This window comes from Pseudophryne corroboree, chromosome 1, assembly GCF_028390025.1.
Source record: "Pseudophryne corroboree isolate aPseCor3 chromosome 1, aPseCor3.hap2, whole genome shotgun sequence".
In the NCBI taxonomy this organism is placed as follows: Eukaryota; Metazoa; Chordata; class Amphibia; order Anura; family Myobatrachidae; genus Pseudophryne; species Pseudophryne corroboree.
The window spans coordinates 237959296-237978817 of NC_086444.1; the positions used below are offsets into that span (position 1 = coordinate 237959296).

General features: G+C 48.8%; 1 protein-coding gene across 1 annotated transcript in view; it reads right to left on the bottom strand.

Annotated features, from left to right (window-relative positions):
- PGGT1B (protein geranylgeranyltransferase type I subunit beta) overlaps nt 1-19522 on the bottom strand; it is a 148239-nt gene that overhangs the window by 39503 nt on the left and 89214 nt on the right. The window contains exon 6 of the mRNA XM_063964151.1: nt 13072-13117. Within this exon, the coding sequence (XP_063820221.1) occupies nt 13072-13117 (46 nt within the window). The remainder of the gene's footprint in view (nt 1-13071; nt 13118-19522) is intronic.

A 19522-nucleotide genomic window follows, 5' to 3' on the forward strand; every position in this document is an offset into this window, starting at 1 on the left:
AAGGTAGACAAGGCGCTGACACGCTTATCCAAGAAGGTGGCACTGCCTTCTCAGGATACAGCTTCCCTCAAGGATCCTGCTGATCGTAAGCAGGAGGTTACCATGAAGCACATTTACACACATTCCGGTACTATCGTTAGACCGGCTATGGCATCGGCTTGGGTGTGTAGTGCTATCGCAGCATGGACAGATTCCTTATCTACGGAACTTGAAACCCTAGATAAGGATTCCATTCTAATGACCCTAGAGCATATCAAAGATACTGCTTTATTTATGAGGGATGCTCAAAGAGACATTTGTTTACTAAGCTCCAGAATAAATGCTATGTCTATTTCTGCTAGGCGACTCCTGTGGACCCGACAATGGACGGGGGATGCCGACTCAAAGCGGCATATGGAGTCGTTGCCTTACAAGGGGGAGGAGTTGTTTGGAGAAGGCCTCTCGGACCTTGTCTCTAATGCTACGGCCGGTAAATCGAATTTCTTACCTTATGTCCCCCCGCAGCATACTAAAAAGGCACCTCATTATCAAATGCAGTCCTTTCGTTCCAATAAAAGCAAGAAGGTACAGGGATCGTCCTTCCTTGCCAGAGGAAAAGGCAAGGGAAAAAAGCTGCATGGAGCTAGTTCCCAGGAGCAGAAGTCCTCCCCTACATCTGCAAAGTCCACCGCATGACGCTGGGGCTTCCCGGGGGGAGTCAGCTCAAGTGGGGGGGCGCGTCTTCGATTTTTCAGCCAGGTCTGGGTTCACTCACAGGTGGATCCCTGGGCTATAGAGATTGTTTCTCAGGGATACAGGCTGGAATTCGAAGACGTGCCTCCTCGCCGGTTTTTCAAATCGGCTCAGCCAGCTTCACCGTCAGAGAGGGAGTTAGTGTTGACTGCAATTCAAAAATTGTATCTTCAACAGGTGATAGTCAAAGTTCCTCTTCTCCAGCAAGGAAAGAGGTATTACTCAACCCTGTTTGTGGTCCCGAAACCGGACGGTTCGGTCAGGCCCATTTTGAATCTAAAATCCCTGAACTTGTACTTGAAAAAGTTCAAGTTCAAGATGGAATCGCTCAGAGCGGTCATCGCCAGCCTGGAGGGGGGGTGGATTGGATGGTGTCCCTGGACATAAAGGATGCATACCTTCATGTTCCGATTTTCCCTCCTCATCGGGCGTTCCTGAGATTTGCAGTACAGGACTGTCATTACCAATTTCAGACGTTGCCGTTTGGGCTTTCCACAGCCCCGAGAATTTTCACCAAGGTAATGGCGGAAATGATGGTGCTCCTGCGCAAGCAGGGTGTCACAATTATCTCATACTTGGACGATCTCCTCATAAAGGCGAGATCTCGGGAGAAGTTGCTGGACAGCGTGTCGCTGTCGGTGAGAATGTTGCAGGGGCACGGCTGGATTCTCAATTTACCGAAGTCCCAGCTAGTCCCTACAACGCGCCCGACCTTTCTGGGTCTGATTCTAGACACAGACCAGAAAAAGGTTTTTCTTCCGATGGAAAAGGCTCAGGAGCTCATAGCCCTGGTCAGGAACCTATTAAAGCTAAAAACGGTTTCAGTGCATCATTGCACACGTGTCCTGGGGAAGATGGTGGCATCGTACGAGGCCATCCCCTTCGGCAGGTTCCATGCGAGGACCTTTCAATGGGATCTACTGGACAAATGGTCCGGGTCCCATTTACAAATGCATCAGAGGATCACACTGTCTCCCAGAGCCAGGGTATCTCTCCTGTGGTGGCTGCACAGTGCTCACCTCCTAGAAGGCCGCAGGTTCGGCATTCAGGACTGGATCCTGGTGACCACGGACGCAAGCCTCCGAGGTTGGGGAGCGGTCACACTGGAAAGAAATTTTCAAGGTCTCTGGTCAAATCTAGAGACTGGTCTCCACATCAACGTCCTGGAGTTGAGGGCCATATACAACGCCCTACGCCAAGCGGAGGCATTGCTTCGGGACAAACCGGTTCTGATTCAGTCAGACAATGTCACAGCAGTGGCTCATGTAAACCACCAAGGCGGCACAAGGAGCAGAGTGGCCATGGCAGAAGCGACCAGGATTCTTCACTGGGCGTAAGGCCATGTAAGCGCCCTATCAGCAGTATTCATCCCGGGGGTGGACAACTGGGAAGCGGACTTCCTCAGCAAACACGACCTGCATCCGGTAGAGTGGGGACTTCATCCAGAAGTCTTCACACAGATCGTGGGTCGGTGGGGACTGCCTCAGATAGACATGATGGCGTCCCGTCTCAACAAAAAGCTAAAGCGGTATTGCGCCAGGTCCAGGGACCCTCAGGCGGTAGCGGTAGACGCTCTAGTGACACCTTGGGTGTTCAGATCGGTCTATGTGTTCCCTCCTCTACCTCTCATACCCAGGGTGTTGAGAATAATAAGGCTAAGAGGAGTCAGAACGATCCTCATTGTTCCGGATTGGCCACGAAGGACTTGGTATCCGGATCTGCAAGAGTTGCTCACAGAAGATCCGTGGCCTCTTCCCCTAAGGCAGGATCTGCTGCAGCAGGGGCCCTGTCTGTTCCAAGACTTACCGCGGCTGCGTTTGACGGCATGGCGGTTGAACGCCGGATCCTAGCGGAAAAAGGGATTCCTCCGGAGGTCATTCCTACCCTGATCAAGGCTAGGAAGGACGTGACATCGAAACATTATCACCGTATATGGCGAAAATATGTGTCTTGGTGTGAGGCCAGAACTGCTCCTACGGAGGAGTTCCATTTGGGCCGTCTGCTTCACTTCCTGCAAACGGGAGTGAATTTGGGCCTAAAATTAGGGTCCATAAAGGTCCAAATTTCGGCCTTATCCATTCTCTTCCAAAAAGAATTGGCTTCTCTTCCTGAAGTACAGACATTTGTGAAGGGGGTACTGCATATTCAGCCTCCCTTTGTACCTCCGGTGGCGCCTTGGGATCTTAACGTGGTATTAAGTTTCCTCAAGTCACCTTGGTTTGAACCACTCAAGACGGTGGAATTGAAATATCTCACTTGGAGAGTGGTTATGTTATTGGCCAAGGCGTGTTTCGGAATTGGCGGCTTTGTCATATAAAAGCCCCTACCAGGTTTTTCATGTGGATAGGGCAGAATTGAGGACTCGTCCTCAATTTCTGCCAAAGGTGGTCTCATCTTTTCATATGAACCAACCTATTGTCGTGCCTGTGGCTACGCGGGACTTGGGGGATTCCGAGTCCCTGGATGTGGTCAGGGCTTTGAAGATTTATGTGTCCAGAACAGCTAGGATCAGGAAGACTGAAGCTCTGTTTGTTCTGTATGCGGCCAACAAGGTTGGCGCTCCGGCTTCAAAGCAGACTATTGCTCGCTGGATCTGTAACACGATTCAGCAGGCGCATTCTACGGCAGGATTACCATTGCCTAAATCGGTTAAGGCCCATTCCACTAGGAAGGTGGGCTCTTCTTGGGTTGCTGCCCGAGGGGTCTCGGCATTACAGTTGTGCCGAGCAGCTACTTGGTCGGGGTCAAACACCTTTGCAAAGTTCTATAAGTTTGATACCCTGGCTGAGGAGGACCTCCTGTTTGCTCAATCGGTGCTGCAGAGTCATCCGCACTCTCCCGCCCGTTTGGGAGCTTTGGTATAATCCCCATGGTCCTTACGGAGTACCCAGCATCCTCTAGGACGTTAGAGAAAATAAGATTTTACTTACCGGTAAATCTATTTCTCGTAGTCCGTAGAGGATGCTGGGCGCCCGTCCCAAGTGCGGACTTCTTCTGCAAGACTTGTATATAGTTATTGCTTACATAAGGGTTATGTTATAGTTTCATCGGTTTGAACCGAGTCTATGTTGTTGTTCATGCTGTTAACTGGATAGTTTATCACAGGTTATGTGGTGTGATTGGTGTGGCTGGTATGAATCTTGCCCTTAGGTTAACTAAAATCCTTTTCTCGTACTGTCCGTCTCCTCTGGGCACAGTTTCCCTAACTGAGGTCTGGAGGAGGGGCATAGAGGGAGGAGCCAGTGCACACCCAGAATCCTAAAGTCTTTCTTAAAGTGCCCTATCTCCTGCGGAGCCCGTCTATTCCCCATGGTCCTTACGGAGTCCCCAGCATCCTCTACGGACTACGAGAAATAGATTTACCGGTAAGTAAAATCTTATTTTTGCATGCAGGGAAAATACTGGCTGCACTTGTATGTAGCAAAGAAATACTGGAGCTTAGTTTTTACCCAGAAATTTAGAATTAAGCTAGCACACACCCCTTCCGAACTCTAAATATCTCGGCACACTTTCCATCTGCAGCGCAAAGTTGCTCCTAGCTCTGAATAAACCCCTTTTTATCTCCATATTTCCCATGCACCCACCAGAATGTAGCTGTGGAAAATGGTCAGCCACGTAAAAACATTTTCATAGAACTGGTGATAGGAAAATGCACTTTCAACATACAATTCAGGTGAATAAAAGGGATGCATCTTACAAGAACATATAGGGGGTCATTCAGGTGCGGTTGTAGGAGCGCTATCATGCGCAAAGTACTTTGCACATGCACAGGACCCATTCTACGTGTGCGTGAATGGGTCCTGCGACGTCGTGATTGACAGTCTGCTGCCTCTCCGGGGACGGTGGCATGTTTTCATTTAGGGGGAAGGAAGGGGGCAGAGGTCATAGGAAAGATTTCCTGGCCTCTGTGATGGGCTTGTGCCACCTGATGGTGGGAGAGAGATCCAATGTGGCATTCTAGGATGTAGCTCGGATCACTACTGCAGCAGAAGGCGTATGCTTGTAATAGATGCCTCCTGCTGCATCACCGCACAGCGCTATAGTGATAGCAACTCCAACCACACCTGAATAACCCCAGTAGTGCTTCATAAAAGTACTATATATTTATAATGCAGCCTAATTAAAAATAGGAAACCGATTTCTACAGACTGATCAAACTTATTGTTGTTGAGTGATATGTTAAGATGCAATTTAATATCATCACCTGCTCACAGCTTTTTGTTGAATATATTACGTTGTTATAGTTTGATGATAGATATCAGACAGATACACAGACAGAGTATGTCCTGTTTATGTAGAGAGGGGACATTCTGATAAATGGAGACTTTTTTTTGTATGTAACATTTGCTCAGATAAAGCCATGTCCAATTTTGGGCATATAAAAAGTAAAGCTTTGGTAACTTGGCAGAGGAAAGTGAAAATATCACATTCCCACATATTGCTTTAGTAGAAGACCAATGGCCCTGTACCAATCACAACATAGTGGAAATACAGTAAAATACCATAGTGTTGTATTCAAAAGAAAGGAACATATTTTGATAATATTGCTAAAGCAGGGAGACATCAACTTTTATTTATAAACCTGCAAAATTGCAATAATTGCTCGTGAAGCAGGACTGACCTTCGCTCCCTTCTGTCACAGCTCGCTAGAACTGCGCACCAGAGCCATTCTGCACAGGCTGGCTTAGCATGTCGTATATATTACACACAAGCAGCTGGGTATTATCGCTGTAGGATGTCGCTCTCCTTGGTGAGAAGAGCTGGGCCATTTGTGATCCGTGTAGTGGAGCAAAAGTAATCCCTCACAATGCACTAAATGCCTGATTCCGATTGGGACACATGCAAGGCTGCGTCTTTTGCCACAGTCTAAGGCAGTGACTGATTATTTTCCTAGTAACAGACACACACACACTGGCAGCAGCGCTAATCCGTCTCAGTGCTTCCTTAGCTTTACCATCCACTGCAACATAGTAGCTTGCACAAGCCTTATGGCAGATAGTGCCCTTCATCAGGCTATTGTGTATTTAAACGTCAGTGGCACACCGGCGTCTGGCTAACCACTGAAATCTCCTCTCCCTGCATCTTTGAGCAGAAACCATTGGGACGCTTGTGTAGTGTGACTTGGATGCATAATCAGGCTCAAATCATCATCTGTTTGTGTGCAAACTACCCCTGTGTTCACCTCTGAATCAGGCCCCAAATATGTCAGAGGCTCTTGTCATTGGGCAAGGTGCTCAAACCTCAGGGGGTGGGGATTGCACATTCTATGGCAAAGGCATTTAACATGAGGCTATCCACAGGGGCAATTTAGGGGTGAGGGTGCCCCTGGGCACACCAGTAACACCCCCCTCCATAATTTTATAATTTCCACTGATTGGTTATAAGCCCTCATTTGATGATTGTCAATTTAATAGAATAAAAAAAAACTTTTTACAGTTTTTTTTTAATTATGTATACATATTTACTTATGTATACATAATACTACTTATGTAGTACAGTTTACAGGGGCAGTAAGTGCATGTCCTACCCGTTTACACTCCATTCAAGATGGCATATGGTACAGTACAGTGGGAATATTTTGCAGTTACTATTACATTTCAGGTTGACTGTACCAACACAAGCATCCAAGTGCCGCACCAGGCTCTCAAAGAAGTGGATGCATAGTGGGAGCGTGCACCCCTCTATGCCACAAGCCACGTACGCATTGCAGCAACACTGCAAAAGGACACGTGCCATATCTCAGAAGACTAGGGCTACACATCTGTGTAAAAGTTACCAAAAATAAGAATTTACTCACCGGTAATTCTATTTCTCGTAGTCCGTAGTGGATGCTGGGAACTCCGTAAGGCCCATGGGGAATAGACGGGCTCCGCAGGAGACTGGGCACTCTAAAAGAAAGATTAGGTACTATCTGGTGTGCACTGGCTCCTCCCTCTATGCCCCTCCTCCAGACCTCAGTTAAGAAAACTGTGCCCGGCAGAGCTGACACAACAAGGAAAGGATTTGGAATCCAGGGTAAGACTCATACCAGCCACACCAATCACACTGTACAACTTGTGATAACCATACCCAGTTAACAGTATGAACAACAACTGAGCCTCAGTAACAGATGGCTCATAACAATAACCCTTTAGTTAAGCAATAACTATATACATGTATTGCAGAGAGTCCGCACTTGGGACGGGCGCCCAGCATCCACTACGGACTACGAGAAATAGAATTACCGGTGAGTAAATTCTTATTTTCTCTGACGTCCTAGTGGATGCTGGGAACTCCGTAAGGACCATGGGGATTATACCAAAGCTCCCAAACGGGCGGGAGAGTGCGGATGACTCTGCAGCACCGAATGAGCAAAGGCAAGGTCCTCCTCAGCCAGGGTATCAAACTTGTAGAACTTAGCAAATGTGTTTGAACCCGACCAAGTAGCAGCTCGGCAAAGCTGTAAAGCCGAGACCCCTCAGGCAGCCGCCCAAGAAGAGCCCACCTTCCTTGTGGAATGGGCTTTTACCGATTTAGGACCCTGCCGCAGAATGAGCTTGCTGAATCGTGTTACAGATCCAGCGCGCAATAGTTTGCTTTGAAGCAGGAGCACCCAGCTTGTTGGGTGCATGCAGGATAAACAGCGAGTCAGTTTTCCTGACACCAGCCGTCCTGGCTACATAGATTTTCAAAGCCCTGACTACATCCAGTAACTTGGAGTCCTCCAAGTCCCGAGTAGCCGCAGGCACCACAATAGGTTGGTTCAAATGAAACGCTGATACCACCTTAGGGAGAAATTGGGGACGAGTCCTCAATTCTGCCCTGTCCATATGGAAGATCAGATAAGGGCTTTTACATGAACAAAGCCGCCAATTCTGACACACGCCTAGCCGAAGCTAAGGCCAATAGCATGACCACTTTCCACGTGAGATATTTTAGCTCCACGGTCTTAAGTGGCTCAAACCAGTGGGATTTCAGGAAATCCAACACAACGTTAAGACCCCAAGGTGCCACTGGAGGCACAAAAGGGGGCTGAATATGCAGCACTCCCTTAACAAACGTCTGAACTTCAGGCAGTGAAGCCAGTTCTTTTTGAAAGAAAATAGATCGGGCCGAAATCTGGACCTTTATGGACCCCAATTTTAGGCCCATAGTCACTCCTGACTGTAGGAAGTGCAGAAATCGCCCCAGCTGGAATTCCTCTGTTGGGGCCTTCCTGGCCTCTCACCAATCAACATATTTCCGCCATATGCGGTGATAATGATTTGCTGTCACATCCTTCCTAGCTTTTATCAGCGTAGGAATCACTTCATCTGGAATGCCCTTTTCCGTTAGGATCCGGCGTTCAACCGCCATGCCGTCAAACGCAGCCGCGGTAAGTCTTGGAACAGACAGGGCCCCTGCTGTAACAGGTCCTGTCTGAGAGGCAGAGGCCATGGGTCCTCTGAGATCATTTCTTGTAGTTCTGGGTACCAAGTTCTTCTTGGCCAATCCGGAACGATGAGTATAGTTCTTACTCCTCTCTTTCTTACTATCCTCAGTACTTTGGGTATGAGAGGAAGAGGAGGGAACACATAAACCGACTGGTACACCCACGGTGTCACTAGTGCGTCCACAGCTATCGCCTGAGGGTCCCTTGACCTGGCGCAATATCTTTTTAGCTTTTTGTTGAGGCGGGACGCCATCATGTCCACCTGTGGCCGTTCCCAACGGTTTACAATCTGCGTGAAGACTTCTGGATGAAGTCCCCACTCTCCCGGGTGGAGGTCGTGCCTGCTGAGGAAATCTGCTTCCCAGTTGTCCACTCCCGGAATGAACACTGTTGACAGTGCTATCACGTGATTCTCCGCCCATCGAAGAATCCTTGTGGCTTCTGCCATCGCCATCCTGCTTCTTGTGCCGCCCTGGCGGTTTACATGGGCGACCGCCGTGATGTTGTCTGATTGAATCAGCACTGGTTGGTTTTGAAGCAGGGGCTCTGCTTGACTCAGGGCGTTGTAAATGGCCCTTAGTTCCAGTATATTTCTGTGTAGTGAAGTCTCCTGACTTGACCACTGTCCTTGGAAGTTCCTTCCCTGAGTGACTGCCCCCCATCCTCGGAGGCTTGCATCCCAAGGTCACCAGGACCCAGTCCTGTATGCCGAATCTGCGGCCCTCGAGAAGATGAGCACTCTGCAGCCACCACAGCAGAGACACCCTGTCCCCAAGGTCAACCGATGCATCTGAAGATGCGATCCGGACCATTTTTCTAACAGATCCCACTGAAAGATCCTTGCATGGAACCTGCCGAAGGGAATTGCTTCGTAAGAAGCCACCATCTTTCCCAGGACTCGCGTGCAGTGATGCACCGACACCTGTTTTGGTTTCAGGAGGTCCCTGACCAGAGATGACAATTCCTGGGCCTTCTCCACCGGGAGAAACACCTTCTTCTGTTCTGTGTCCAGAATCATACCCAGGAAAAGCAGACGCGTCGCAGGAATCAGCTGCGACTTTGGGATATTCAAAATCCAGCCGTGCTGTTGCAACACTCCCCGAGAGAGTGCTACGCTGACTAACAACTGCTCTCTGGATCTCGCCTTTATAAGGAGATCGTCCAAGTACGGGATAATTATAACTCCCTTCTTCCGAAGGAGTATCATCATTTCGGCCATTACCTTGGTAAATACTCTCGGTGCCGTGGACAGACCAAACGGCAACGTCTGGAATTGGTAATGACAATCCTGTACCACAAACCTGAGGTACTCCTGGTGAGGTGGGTAAATGGGGACATGTAAGTAAGCATCCTTGATGTCCAGCGACACCATAAAATCCCCCTCTTCCAGGCTTGCAATAACCGCCCTGAGCGATTCCATTTTGAACTTGAACTTCCTTATATAAAAGTGTTCAAGGATTTTAAATTCAGAATGGGTCTCACCGAACCGTCTGGTCTCGGTACCACAAACATTGTGGAATAGTAACCCCGTCCCTGTTGAAGGAGGGGAACCTTGATTATCACCTGCTGGAGGTACAGCTTGTGAATTGCCGCCAGTACTACCTCCCTTTCCCTGGGAGCAGCTGGCAAGGCTGATTTGAGGTAACGGCGAGGGGGAGTCGCCTCTAACTCCAGCTTGTATCCCTGAGATACAATTTGTACAGCCCAGAGATCCACCTGTGAGCGAACCCACTGGTTGCTGAAGTTTTGGAGACGTGCCCCCACCGCACCTGGCTCCGCCTGTGGAGCCCCAGCGTCATGCGGTGGACTTAGTGGAAGCGGGGGAGGATTTTTGTTCCTGGGAACTGGCTGCCTGGTGCAGCTTCTTTCCTCTACCCTGGCCTCTGGGCAGAAAGGATGCGCCTCTGACCCGCTTGCCTTTCTGAGGCCGAAAGGACTGTACATGATAATACGGTGCTTTCTTAGGCTGTGAGGGAACCGGAGGTAAAAAAGTCGACTTCCCAGCTGTTGCTGTGGATACGAGGTCCGAGAGACCGTCCCCAAACAATTCCTCACCCTTATAAGGCAAAACCTCCATGTGTCTTTTAGAATCAGCATCACCTGTCCACTGCCGAGTCCATAATACTCTCCTGGCAGAAATGGACATTGCATTAATTCTAGATGCCAGCAGGCAAATGTCCCTCTGTGCATCCCTCATATATAAGACGACGTCTTTTATATGTTCTATGGTTAGCAAAATAGTATCCCTGTCGAGGGAATCAATGTTGTCTGACAGGGTATCAGACCATGCTGCTGCAGCACTACACATCCATGCTGAAGCAATAGCAGGTCTCAGTATAGTACCCGAGTGTGTATACACAGACTTCAGGATAGCTTCCTGCTTTCTATCCGCAGGCTCCTTTAGGGCGGCCGTATCCTGAGACGGCAGTGCCACCTTTTTTGATAACCGTGTGAGCGCCTTGTCCACCCTAGGGGATGTTTCCCAACGTAACCTGTCCGTTGGCGGGAAAGGGTACGCCATCAGTAACCTCTTAGAAATCACTAGTTTCTTATCGGGGGAACTCCACGCTTCTTCACACAAGTCATTTAATTCATCAGATGGGGGAAAAGTCACTGGCTGCTTTTTCTCCCCAAACATAATACCCTTCTTGGTAGTAACCGGGTTAACATCAGAAATGTGCAATACATCTTTCATTGCAGTAATCATGCATCGGATGGCCTTTGTAGACTGTACATTTGTCTCATCCTCATCTACACTGGAGTCAGACTCCGTGTCGACATCTGTGTCTACCATCTGAGCTAGCGGGCGTTTATGAGCCCCTGATGGCCTCTGAGACGCCTGGGCAGGCGCGGGCTGAGATCCCGGCTGTCCCAAGGCTGCTGCGTCATCAAACCTTTTATGTAAGGAGTTGACACTGTCTGTTAAGACCTTCCACATATCCATCCAATCCGGTGTCGGCCCCGTCGGGGGCGACACCACACTTATCTGCCCCTGCTCCGCCTCCACGTAACCCTCCTCATCAAACATGTCGACAGCCGTACCGACACACCGCACACACACAGGGAATGCTCTGACTGAGGACAGGACCCCACAAAGTCCTTTGGGGAGACAGAGAGAGAGTATGCCAGCACACACCACAGCGCTATATAACACAGGGATTTACACTATAATGAGTGATTTTTCCCAATAGCTGCTTATTATCCTATTTGCGCCTAAATTTATGTGCCCCCCCTCTCTTTTTTACCCTTCTCGTACAGGATACTGCAGGGGAGAGCCTGGGGAGCGTCCTTCCAGCGGAGCTGTGAAGAGAAAATGGCGCCGGTGTGCTGAGGAAGAAGGCCCCGCCCCCTCAGCGGCGGGCTTCTCCCGCGTTTTGTATAGCTTTAATGGCGGGGGTTATTACACATATACAGTTTTCCAGACTGTATTATGTGTATTTAGTGCCAAAAGGTATTTTTATTGCTGCCCAGGGCGCCCCCCCCCCCAGCGCCCTGCACCCTACAGTGACCGGAGTGTGTGGTGTGCAGTGGGAGCAATGGCGCACAGCTGCAGTGCTGTGCGCTACCTTAATGAAGACCGGAGTCTTCTGCCGCCGATTTCATTTCCTTCTTCTGTCTTCTGGCTCTGCAAGGGGGATGGCGGCGCGGCTCCGGGAACGGACGATCGAGGTCAGGCCCTGTGTTCGAACCCTCTGGAGCTAATGGTGTCCAGTAGCCTAAGCAGCACAAGCTAGCTGCACGCAGGTAGGTTTGCTTCTCTCCCCTCAGTCCCACGTAGCAGTGAGTCTGTTGCCAGCAGATCTCACTGAAAATAAAAAACCTAACAAATACTTTCTTTCTAGCAAGCTCAGGAGAGCCCACTAGGAGCACCCAGCTCTGGCCGGGCACAGATTCTAACTGAGGTCTGGAGGAGGGGCATAGAAAGAGGAGCCAGTGCACACCAGATAGTACCTAATCTTTCTTTTAGAGTGCCCAGTCTCCTGCGGAGCCCGTCTATTCCCCATGGTCCTTACGGAGTTCCCAGCATCCACTAGGACGTCAGAGAAATAGAAATAAAATTCAGGCAAAAAAATATAAATGCCTTCACACAGACGGTAAAAGACCATTTATTTTACCCCAGACCATCTCTAAGTATAAAATGATGCTGCAATCAGATCACAAGGGGTGTTTTAGGAGTTGTCGACAAACATCACGCCGACAAGAAAATGTCAACAAGCTCAGCAAGTTGACAGTGACCATGTTAGTGATCATCATACCTACTAGACTAGGATATGTTAACATGATGAACTGGCGACAACCATTCCCTGGTGGTCTAGTGTTTTCTCACCTTCACCCAGCAACAGTCGTGGATCCAGCGTCTTCTTCTGGGCCTGTAGCGGACCTTCGATAACGCAGTGTTATGGTGAGTATTTCTCCTCCACCCCTAAACCTAACCTTCCCCTAGCGTCTAACCTTAACTGTCGGCATCACAAAATTGGTGACATTTCAGATGTTGACATTGTGAACCTATCAGTAGTTTGGGGATGTTGACCTAGTGCCAATATGGTTGCTGACGACCATTTGACCAGATACCTTCACGAGTGAGGGGTGTATGTAAAATTACACTCTATTCTTCAAGACAATCAAGTTAAATTGTCTTCCCTATACCTTCTGTCAATTGTTACAAATAGAACATACACCCCTGTCAGTCAGAAAATTAGTTAAGGTAAAGACATCATATATAATTACTACTGTGGATTAAACAAAGAATGTGAATGGAGGCAGCAGTCAAGTTGCTTTAGGACTATAGCAATACCAGGATTTTAACAACAGAACGGTGCTACTGTCAATTTCTCTGGCTGATGTACTTCATTATGTGCGGAGAAAAAGCAACATGTTTGTCACAAAAACACATACAAAAACAAAATACAGATCTTCAACAGCCTTACCGTGTGCTTCTAACCCAGCTCCTTGACCCAGTGCATTCTCATACGACTGAAATGATAAAAAAATAAAGAAAAGTGAAAAATAAAGTTAACTCGAACTATATAGACATAGAAGTTCTTTTTACATTGTGTGAAACGAATACGAGCAATGGGGCAAATTCAGACTTAATCGCTGCTGTGCGTTTTCGCACAGAAGCAATGAGGTCTGAACTGTGCATGCGCCGGTGTCGCAGTGCATCAACGCATGCCAGACAGCAGACGGCTGTCTCAGGCCGGCGATCGCCTCTGCCTGATTGACAGGCAGAGGTGGTCACTGGGCGGGCTGGTGGCGTCTGGGCGCCGTTTACGGGGCATGGTCCGGGCAACACAGGCGTGCCCGGACCAATGGGAGGGGAAGGCTGTGGCTGCTGCATGACGTCACACGCAGCCACTGCGACCCGAGCAGCTCCTTGCCGGCGTGCAGGAGCTGCGCTGGTGGGGAGCTGCTATTCAAGCACAAAAGCATCACCGCCGCCGTGCAATGCTTTTGTACCTGTGCGGTGGGGCAGGGACAGACATGCAGGGCGGACTAGCCCTGTGCTGGGCGTCCCCCCGCATGTCATGGAAGCTGATCATAGATGTGCTAAATTTAGCACATCTACGATCAGGACTAATTTGGCCCCAATGATCTGATCACAACCAAAGCTGGGTACACAGTAAAAGATCTAGCGTCTAACATATCGTCTGGAAGCGGATCGGAATGACCACCTTATAGTGTGTACACCCAGTCAGTCATTCACTGCATCTTCATATCTGATGTGCTGCACATCAGATGGGACGATGCAATCTGCGATGTGGTATCATAGCGTGTACGCACAACTGCCTAGTTTACAGGAACAGCGATTAATTGGATACAATCCTCCGAAACAATAGTTCAATCATTCAGAAGATTGCGATGTGTGCAATGTGTAGAGCGTCTACATCGTGTGTTATGGGATTCAGTAAAACTGGAACGACCGTTACAACATTTGTTATATCCCAGAGAGTTTACCCAGCTTAATATGTTCAATCTCTAAAATATGACAAATAAAATAAATGTTAGCTAGATGTTAGAGCTACGTTAGGAAAATATATGTAGTTAGGAGAAAATAAGAATTTACTTACCGATAATTCTATTTCTCGGAGTCCGTAGTGGATGCTGGGGTTCCTGAAAGGACCATGGGGAATAGCGGCTCCGCAGGAGACAGGGCACAAAAAAGTAAAGCTTTACTAGGTCAGGTGGTGTGCACTGGCTCCTCCCCCTATGACCCTCCTCCAGACTCCAGTTAGGTACTGTGCCCGGACGAGCATACACAATAAGGGAGGCATTTTGAATCCCGGGTAAGACTCATACCAGCCACACCAATCACACCGTACAACTTGTGATCTAAACCCAGTTAACAGTATGACAACAGAAAGGGCCTCTTAAAGATGGCTCCTTAACAATAACCCGAATTAGTTAACAATAACTATGTACAAGTATTGCAGATAATCCGCACTTGGGATGGGCGCCCAGCATCCACTACGGACTCCGAGAAATAGAATTATCGGTAAGTAAATTCTTATTTTCTCTATCGTCCTAAGTGGATGCTGGGGTTCCTGAAAGGACCATGGGGATTATACCAAAGCTCCCAAACGGGCGGGAGAGTGCGGATGACTCTGCAGCACCGAATGAGAGAACTCCAGGTCCTCCTTTGCCAGGGTATCAAATTTGTAAAATTTTACAAACGTGTTCTCCCCCGACCACGTAGCTGCTCGGCAGAGTTGTAATGCCGAGACCCCTCGGGCAGCCGCCCAAGATGAGCCCACCTTCCTTGTGGAGTGGGCTTTTACAGTTTTAGGCTGTGGCAGGCCTGCCACAGAATGTGCAAGTTGAATTGTGTTACAAATCCAACGAGCAATCGACTGCTTAGAAGCAGGTGCGCCCAACTTGTTGGGTGCATACAATATAAACAGCGAGTCAGATTTTCTGACTCCAGCCGTCCTTGCAATGTATATTTTTAAGGCTCTGACAACGTCCAACAACTTGGAGTCCTCCAAGTCGCTAGTGGCCGCAGGCACCACAATAGGTTGGTTCAGATGAAATGCTGATACCACTTTAGGGAGAAAATGCGGACGAGTCCGCAGTTCTGCCCTATCCGAATGGAAGATTAGATAAGGACTTTTATAAGATAAAGCCGCCAATTCAGATACTCTCCTGGCAGAGGCCAGGGCTAGTAACATAGTCACTTTCAATGTGAGATATTTCAAATCCACCTTTTTCAATGGTTCAAACCAATGGGATTTGAGGAAATCTAAAACTACATTTAGATCCCACGGTGCCACCGGAGGCACCACAGGAGGCTGTATATGCAGTACTCCCTTGACAAAAGTCTGGACCTCAGGGACAGAGGCCAATTCTTTTTGGAAGAATATTGACAGGGCCGAAATTTGAACCTTAATGGATCCCAATTTGAGACCCATAGATAATCCTGATTGCAGGAAATGTAGGAAACGACCCAGTTGGAATTCCTCCGTCGGAACCCTCCGATCCTCGCACCACGCTACATATTTTCGCCAAATGCGGTGATAATGTTTCACGGTGACTTCCTTCCGTGCCTTAATCAAGGTAGGAATGACTTCTTCTGGAATGCCTTTCCCTTTTAGGATCTGGCGTTCAACCGCCATGCCGTCAAACGCAGCCGCGGTAAGTCTTGAAAAAGACAGGGACCCTGCTGTAGCAGGTCCCTTCTCAGAGGTAGAGGCCACGGTTCGTCCGTGAGCATCTCTTGAAGTTCCGGATACCAAGTCCTTCTCGGCCAATCCGGAACCACTAGTATTGTTCTTACTCTTCTTTGCCGTATGATCTTCAATACCTTTGGTATGAGCGGCAGAGGAGGAAACACATACACTGACTGGTACACCCAAGGAGTTACCAGTGCGTCCACAGCTATTGCCTGTGGATCTCTTTACCTGGCGCAATATTTGTCCAGTTTCTTGTTGAGGCGAGACGCCATCATGTCTACAATTGGTCTTTCCCAACGGTCTATTAACATGTTGAAGACTTCTGGATGTAGACCCCACTCTCCCGGATGAAGATCGTGTCTGCTGAGGAAGTCTGCTTCCCAGTTGTCCACGCCCGGGATGAACACTGCTGACAGTGCTATCACGTGATTCTCCGCCCAGCGAAGAATCTTGGCAGCTTCTGCCATTGCACTCCTGCTTCTTGTGCCGCCCTGCCTGTTTACATGGGCGACCGCCGTGATGTTGTCCGACTGAATCAACACCGGCTTTCCTTGCAGGAGAAGTTCCGCCTGGCTTAGAGCATTGTAGATTGCTCTTAGTTCCAGAATGTTTATGTGAAGAGACTTTTCCAGACTCGTCCATACTCCCTGGAAGTTTCTTCCTTGTGTGACTGCTCCCCAGCCTCTCAGGCTGGCGTCCGTGGTCACCAGGATCCAATCCTGAATGCCGAATCTGCGGCCTTCTAATAGGTGAGCCTTCTGCAACCACCACAGAAGTGACACCCTTGTCTTTGGTGACAGGGTTATTCGCAGGTGCATCTGCAGATGCGACCCTGACCATTTGTCCAACAGATCCCTTTGGAATATTCTTGCATGGAATCTGCCGAATGGAATTTCTTCGTAAGAAGCCACCATTTTTCCCAGGACTCTTGTGCATTGATGTACTGACACTTTTCCTGGTTTTAGGAGGTTCCTGACCAGATCGGATAACTCCTTGGCTTTTTCCTCTGGAAGGAAAACCTTTTTCTGAACCGTGTCCAGAATCATTCCTAGGAACAGCAGACGAGTTGTCGGGATTAAATGGGATTTTGGAATATTCAGAATCCACCCGTGTTGTCTTAGCACCTCTTGAGATAGTGCTAAAGCTGTCTCCAGCTGTTCTCTGGACCTTGCCCTTATTAGGAGATCGTCCAAGTATGGGATAACTAATACGCCTTTTCTTCGAAGAAGAATCATCATCTCGGCCATTACCTTGGTAAAGACCCGAGGCGCCGTGGACAATCCGAACGGCAGCGTCTGAAACTGATAGTGACAGTTTTGAACAATGAACCTGAGGTACCCCTGGTGTGCGGGGTAAATCGGAACGTGTAGATACGCATCCTTGATGTCCAAGGATACCATAAAGTCCCCTTCTTCCAGGTTCGCTATCACTGCTCTGAGTGACTCCATCTTGAACTTGAACTTTTTTATGTAGAGGTTCAAGGACTTCAGATTTAGAATAGGCCTTACCGAGCCATCCGGCTTCGGTACCACAAATAGAGTGGAATAATACCCCTTTCCTTGTTGTAATAGGGGTACTTTGACTATCACCTGCTGAGCGTACAGCTTGTGAATGGCTTCCAACACCCTCTCCCTTTCGGAAGAGACGGTTGGTAAGGCAGACTTCAGGAAACGATGAGGAGGATCCGTCTCTAATTCCAACCTGTACCCCTGAGATATTATCTGCAGGATCCAGGGGTCTACCTGCGAGTGAGCCCACTGCGCGCTGTAATTTTTGAGACGGCCCCCCACTGTCCCCGAGTCCGCTTGAGAGGCCCCAGCGTCATGCTGAGGTTTTTGCAGGAGCCGGGGAGGGCTTCTGTTCCTGGGAAGGAGCTGCCTGTTGGTGTCTCTTCCCTCTTCCTCTGCCTCGTGGCAGGTACGACAAGCCCTTTGCTCTCTTATTTTTGTAGGAGCGAAAAGGCTGCGGTTGAAAGGTCGGTGCCTTTCTCTGTTGGGGAGTGACTTGAGGTAAAAAAGTGGATTTCCCGGCAGTAGCCGTGGCCACCAAGTCTGATAGACCAACTCCAAATAACTCCTCCCCTTTATACGGCAAAACCTCCATGTGACGTTTTGAATCCGCATCGCCTGTCCACTGTCGTGTCCATAAGGCTCTTCTGGCTGAAATGGACATAGCACTCACCCGAGATGCCAGTGTGCAAATATCCCTCTGTGCATCACGCATATAGATAAATGCATCCTTTATTTGTTCTAACGACAGTAAAACATTGTCCCTATCTAGGGTATCAATATTTTCAATCAGGGATTCTGACCAAACTACTCCAGCACTGCACATCCAGGCAGTTGCTATAGCTGGTCGTAGTATAACACCTGCATGTGTGTATATATTCTTTTGAATAACTTCCATCTTTCTATCTGATGGATCCTTAAGTGCGGCCGTCTCAGGAGAGGGTAACGCCACTTGTTTGGATAAGCGTGTGAGCGCCTTGTCCACCTTAGGGGGTGTTTCCCAGCGCGCCCTAACCTCTGGCGGGAAAGGGTATAATGCCAATAACTTTTTTGAAATTATCAACTTTTTATCAGGAGCAACCCACGCTTCATCACACACGTCATTTAATTCTTCTGATTCAGGAAAAACTGTTTGTAGTTTTTTCACACCATACATAATACCCTGTTTTACGGTATCTGTAGTATCAGCTAAATGTAACGTCTCCTTCATTGCCAAAATCATATAACGTGTGGCCCTACTGGAAAATACGTTTGAATTTCTACCGTCGTCACTGGAATCAGTGCCCGTGTCTGGGTCTGTGTCGACCGACTGAGGCAAAGGGCGTTTTACAGCCCCTGACGGTGTTTGAGGCGCCTGGACAGGCATTAATTGATTGTCCGGCCGCCTCATGTCCTCAACTGACTGTTTAAGGGAAGATAAACCATCACGTAATTCCACAAATAAAGGCATCCATTCTGGTGTCGACCCCCTGGGGGGTGACATCTGCATATTTGGCAATTGCTCCGCCTCCACACCAATATCGTCCTCATACATGTCGACACCACGTACCGACACACACCGCAAACTCACAGGGAATGCTCTAATGAAGACAGGACCCACTAGCCCTTTTGGGGAGACAGAGGGAGAGTCTGCCAGCACACACCACAAAGCGCTATATATACAAGGGATATCCTTATATTAAGTGCTCCCTTATAGCTGCTTTAATATATATATATATAGCCATTAATGTGCCCCCCCTCTCTGTTTTACCCTGTTTCTGTAGTGCAGTGCAGGGGAGAGACCTGGGAGCCGTTCTGACCAGCGGAGCTGTGACAGAAAATGGCGCCGTGTGCTGAGGAGATAGGCCCCGCCCCTTTTTCGGCGGGTTCTTCTCCCGCTATTTTTCCAGTCAGGCAGGGGTTAAATATCTCCATATAGCCCCTATGGGCTATATGTGAGGTATTTTTAGCCTTGTATAAGGTTTATATTTGCCTCTCAGAGCGCCCCCCCCCAGCGCTCTGCACCCTCAGTGACTGCCCAGTGAAGTGTGCTGAGAGGAAAATGGCGCACAGCTGCAGTGCTGTGCGCTACCTTATGAAGACTGAGGAGTCTTCAGCCGCCGGTTTCCGGACCTCTTCACGCTTCAGCATCTGCAAGGGGGTCGGCGGCGCGGCTCCGGGACCGGACTCCACGGCTGGGCCTGTGTTCGATCCCTCTGGAGCTA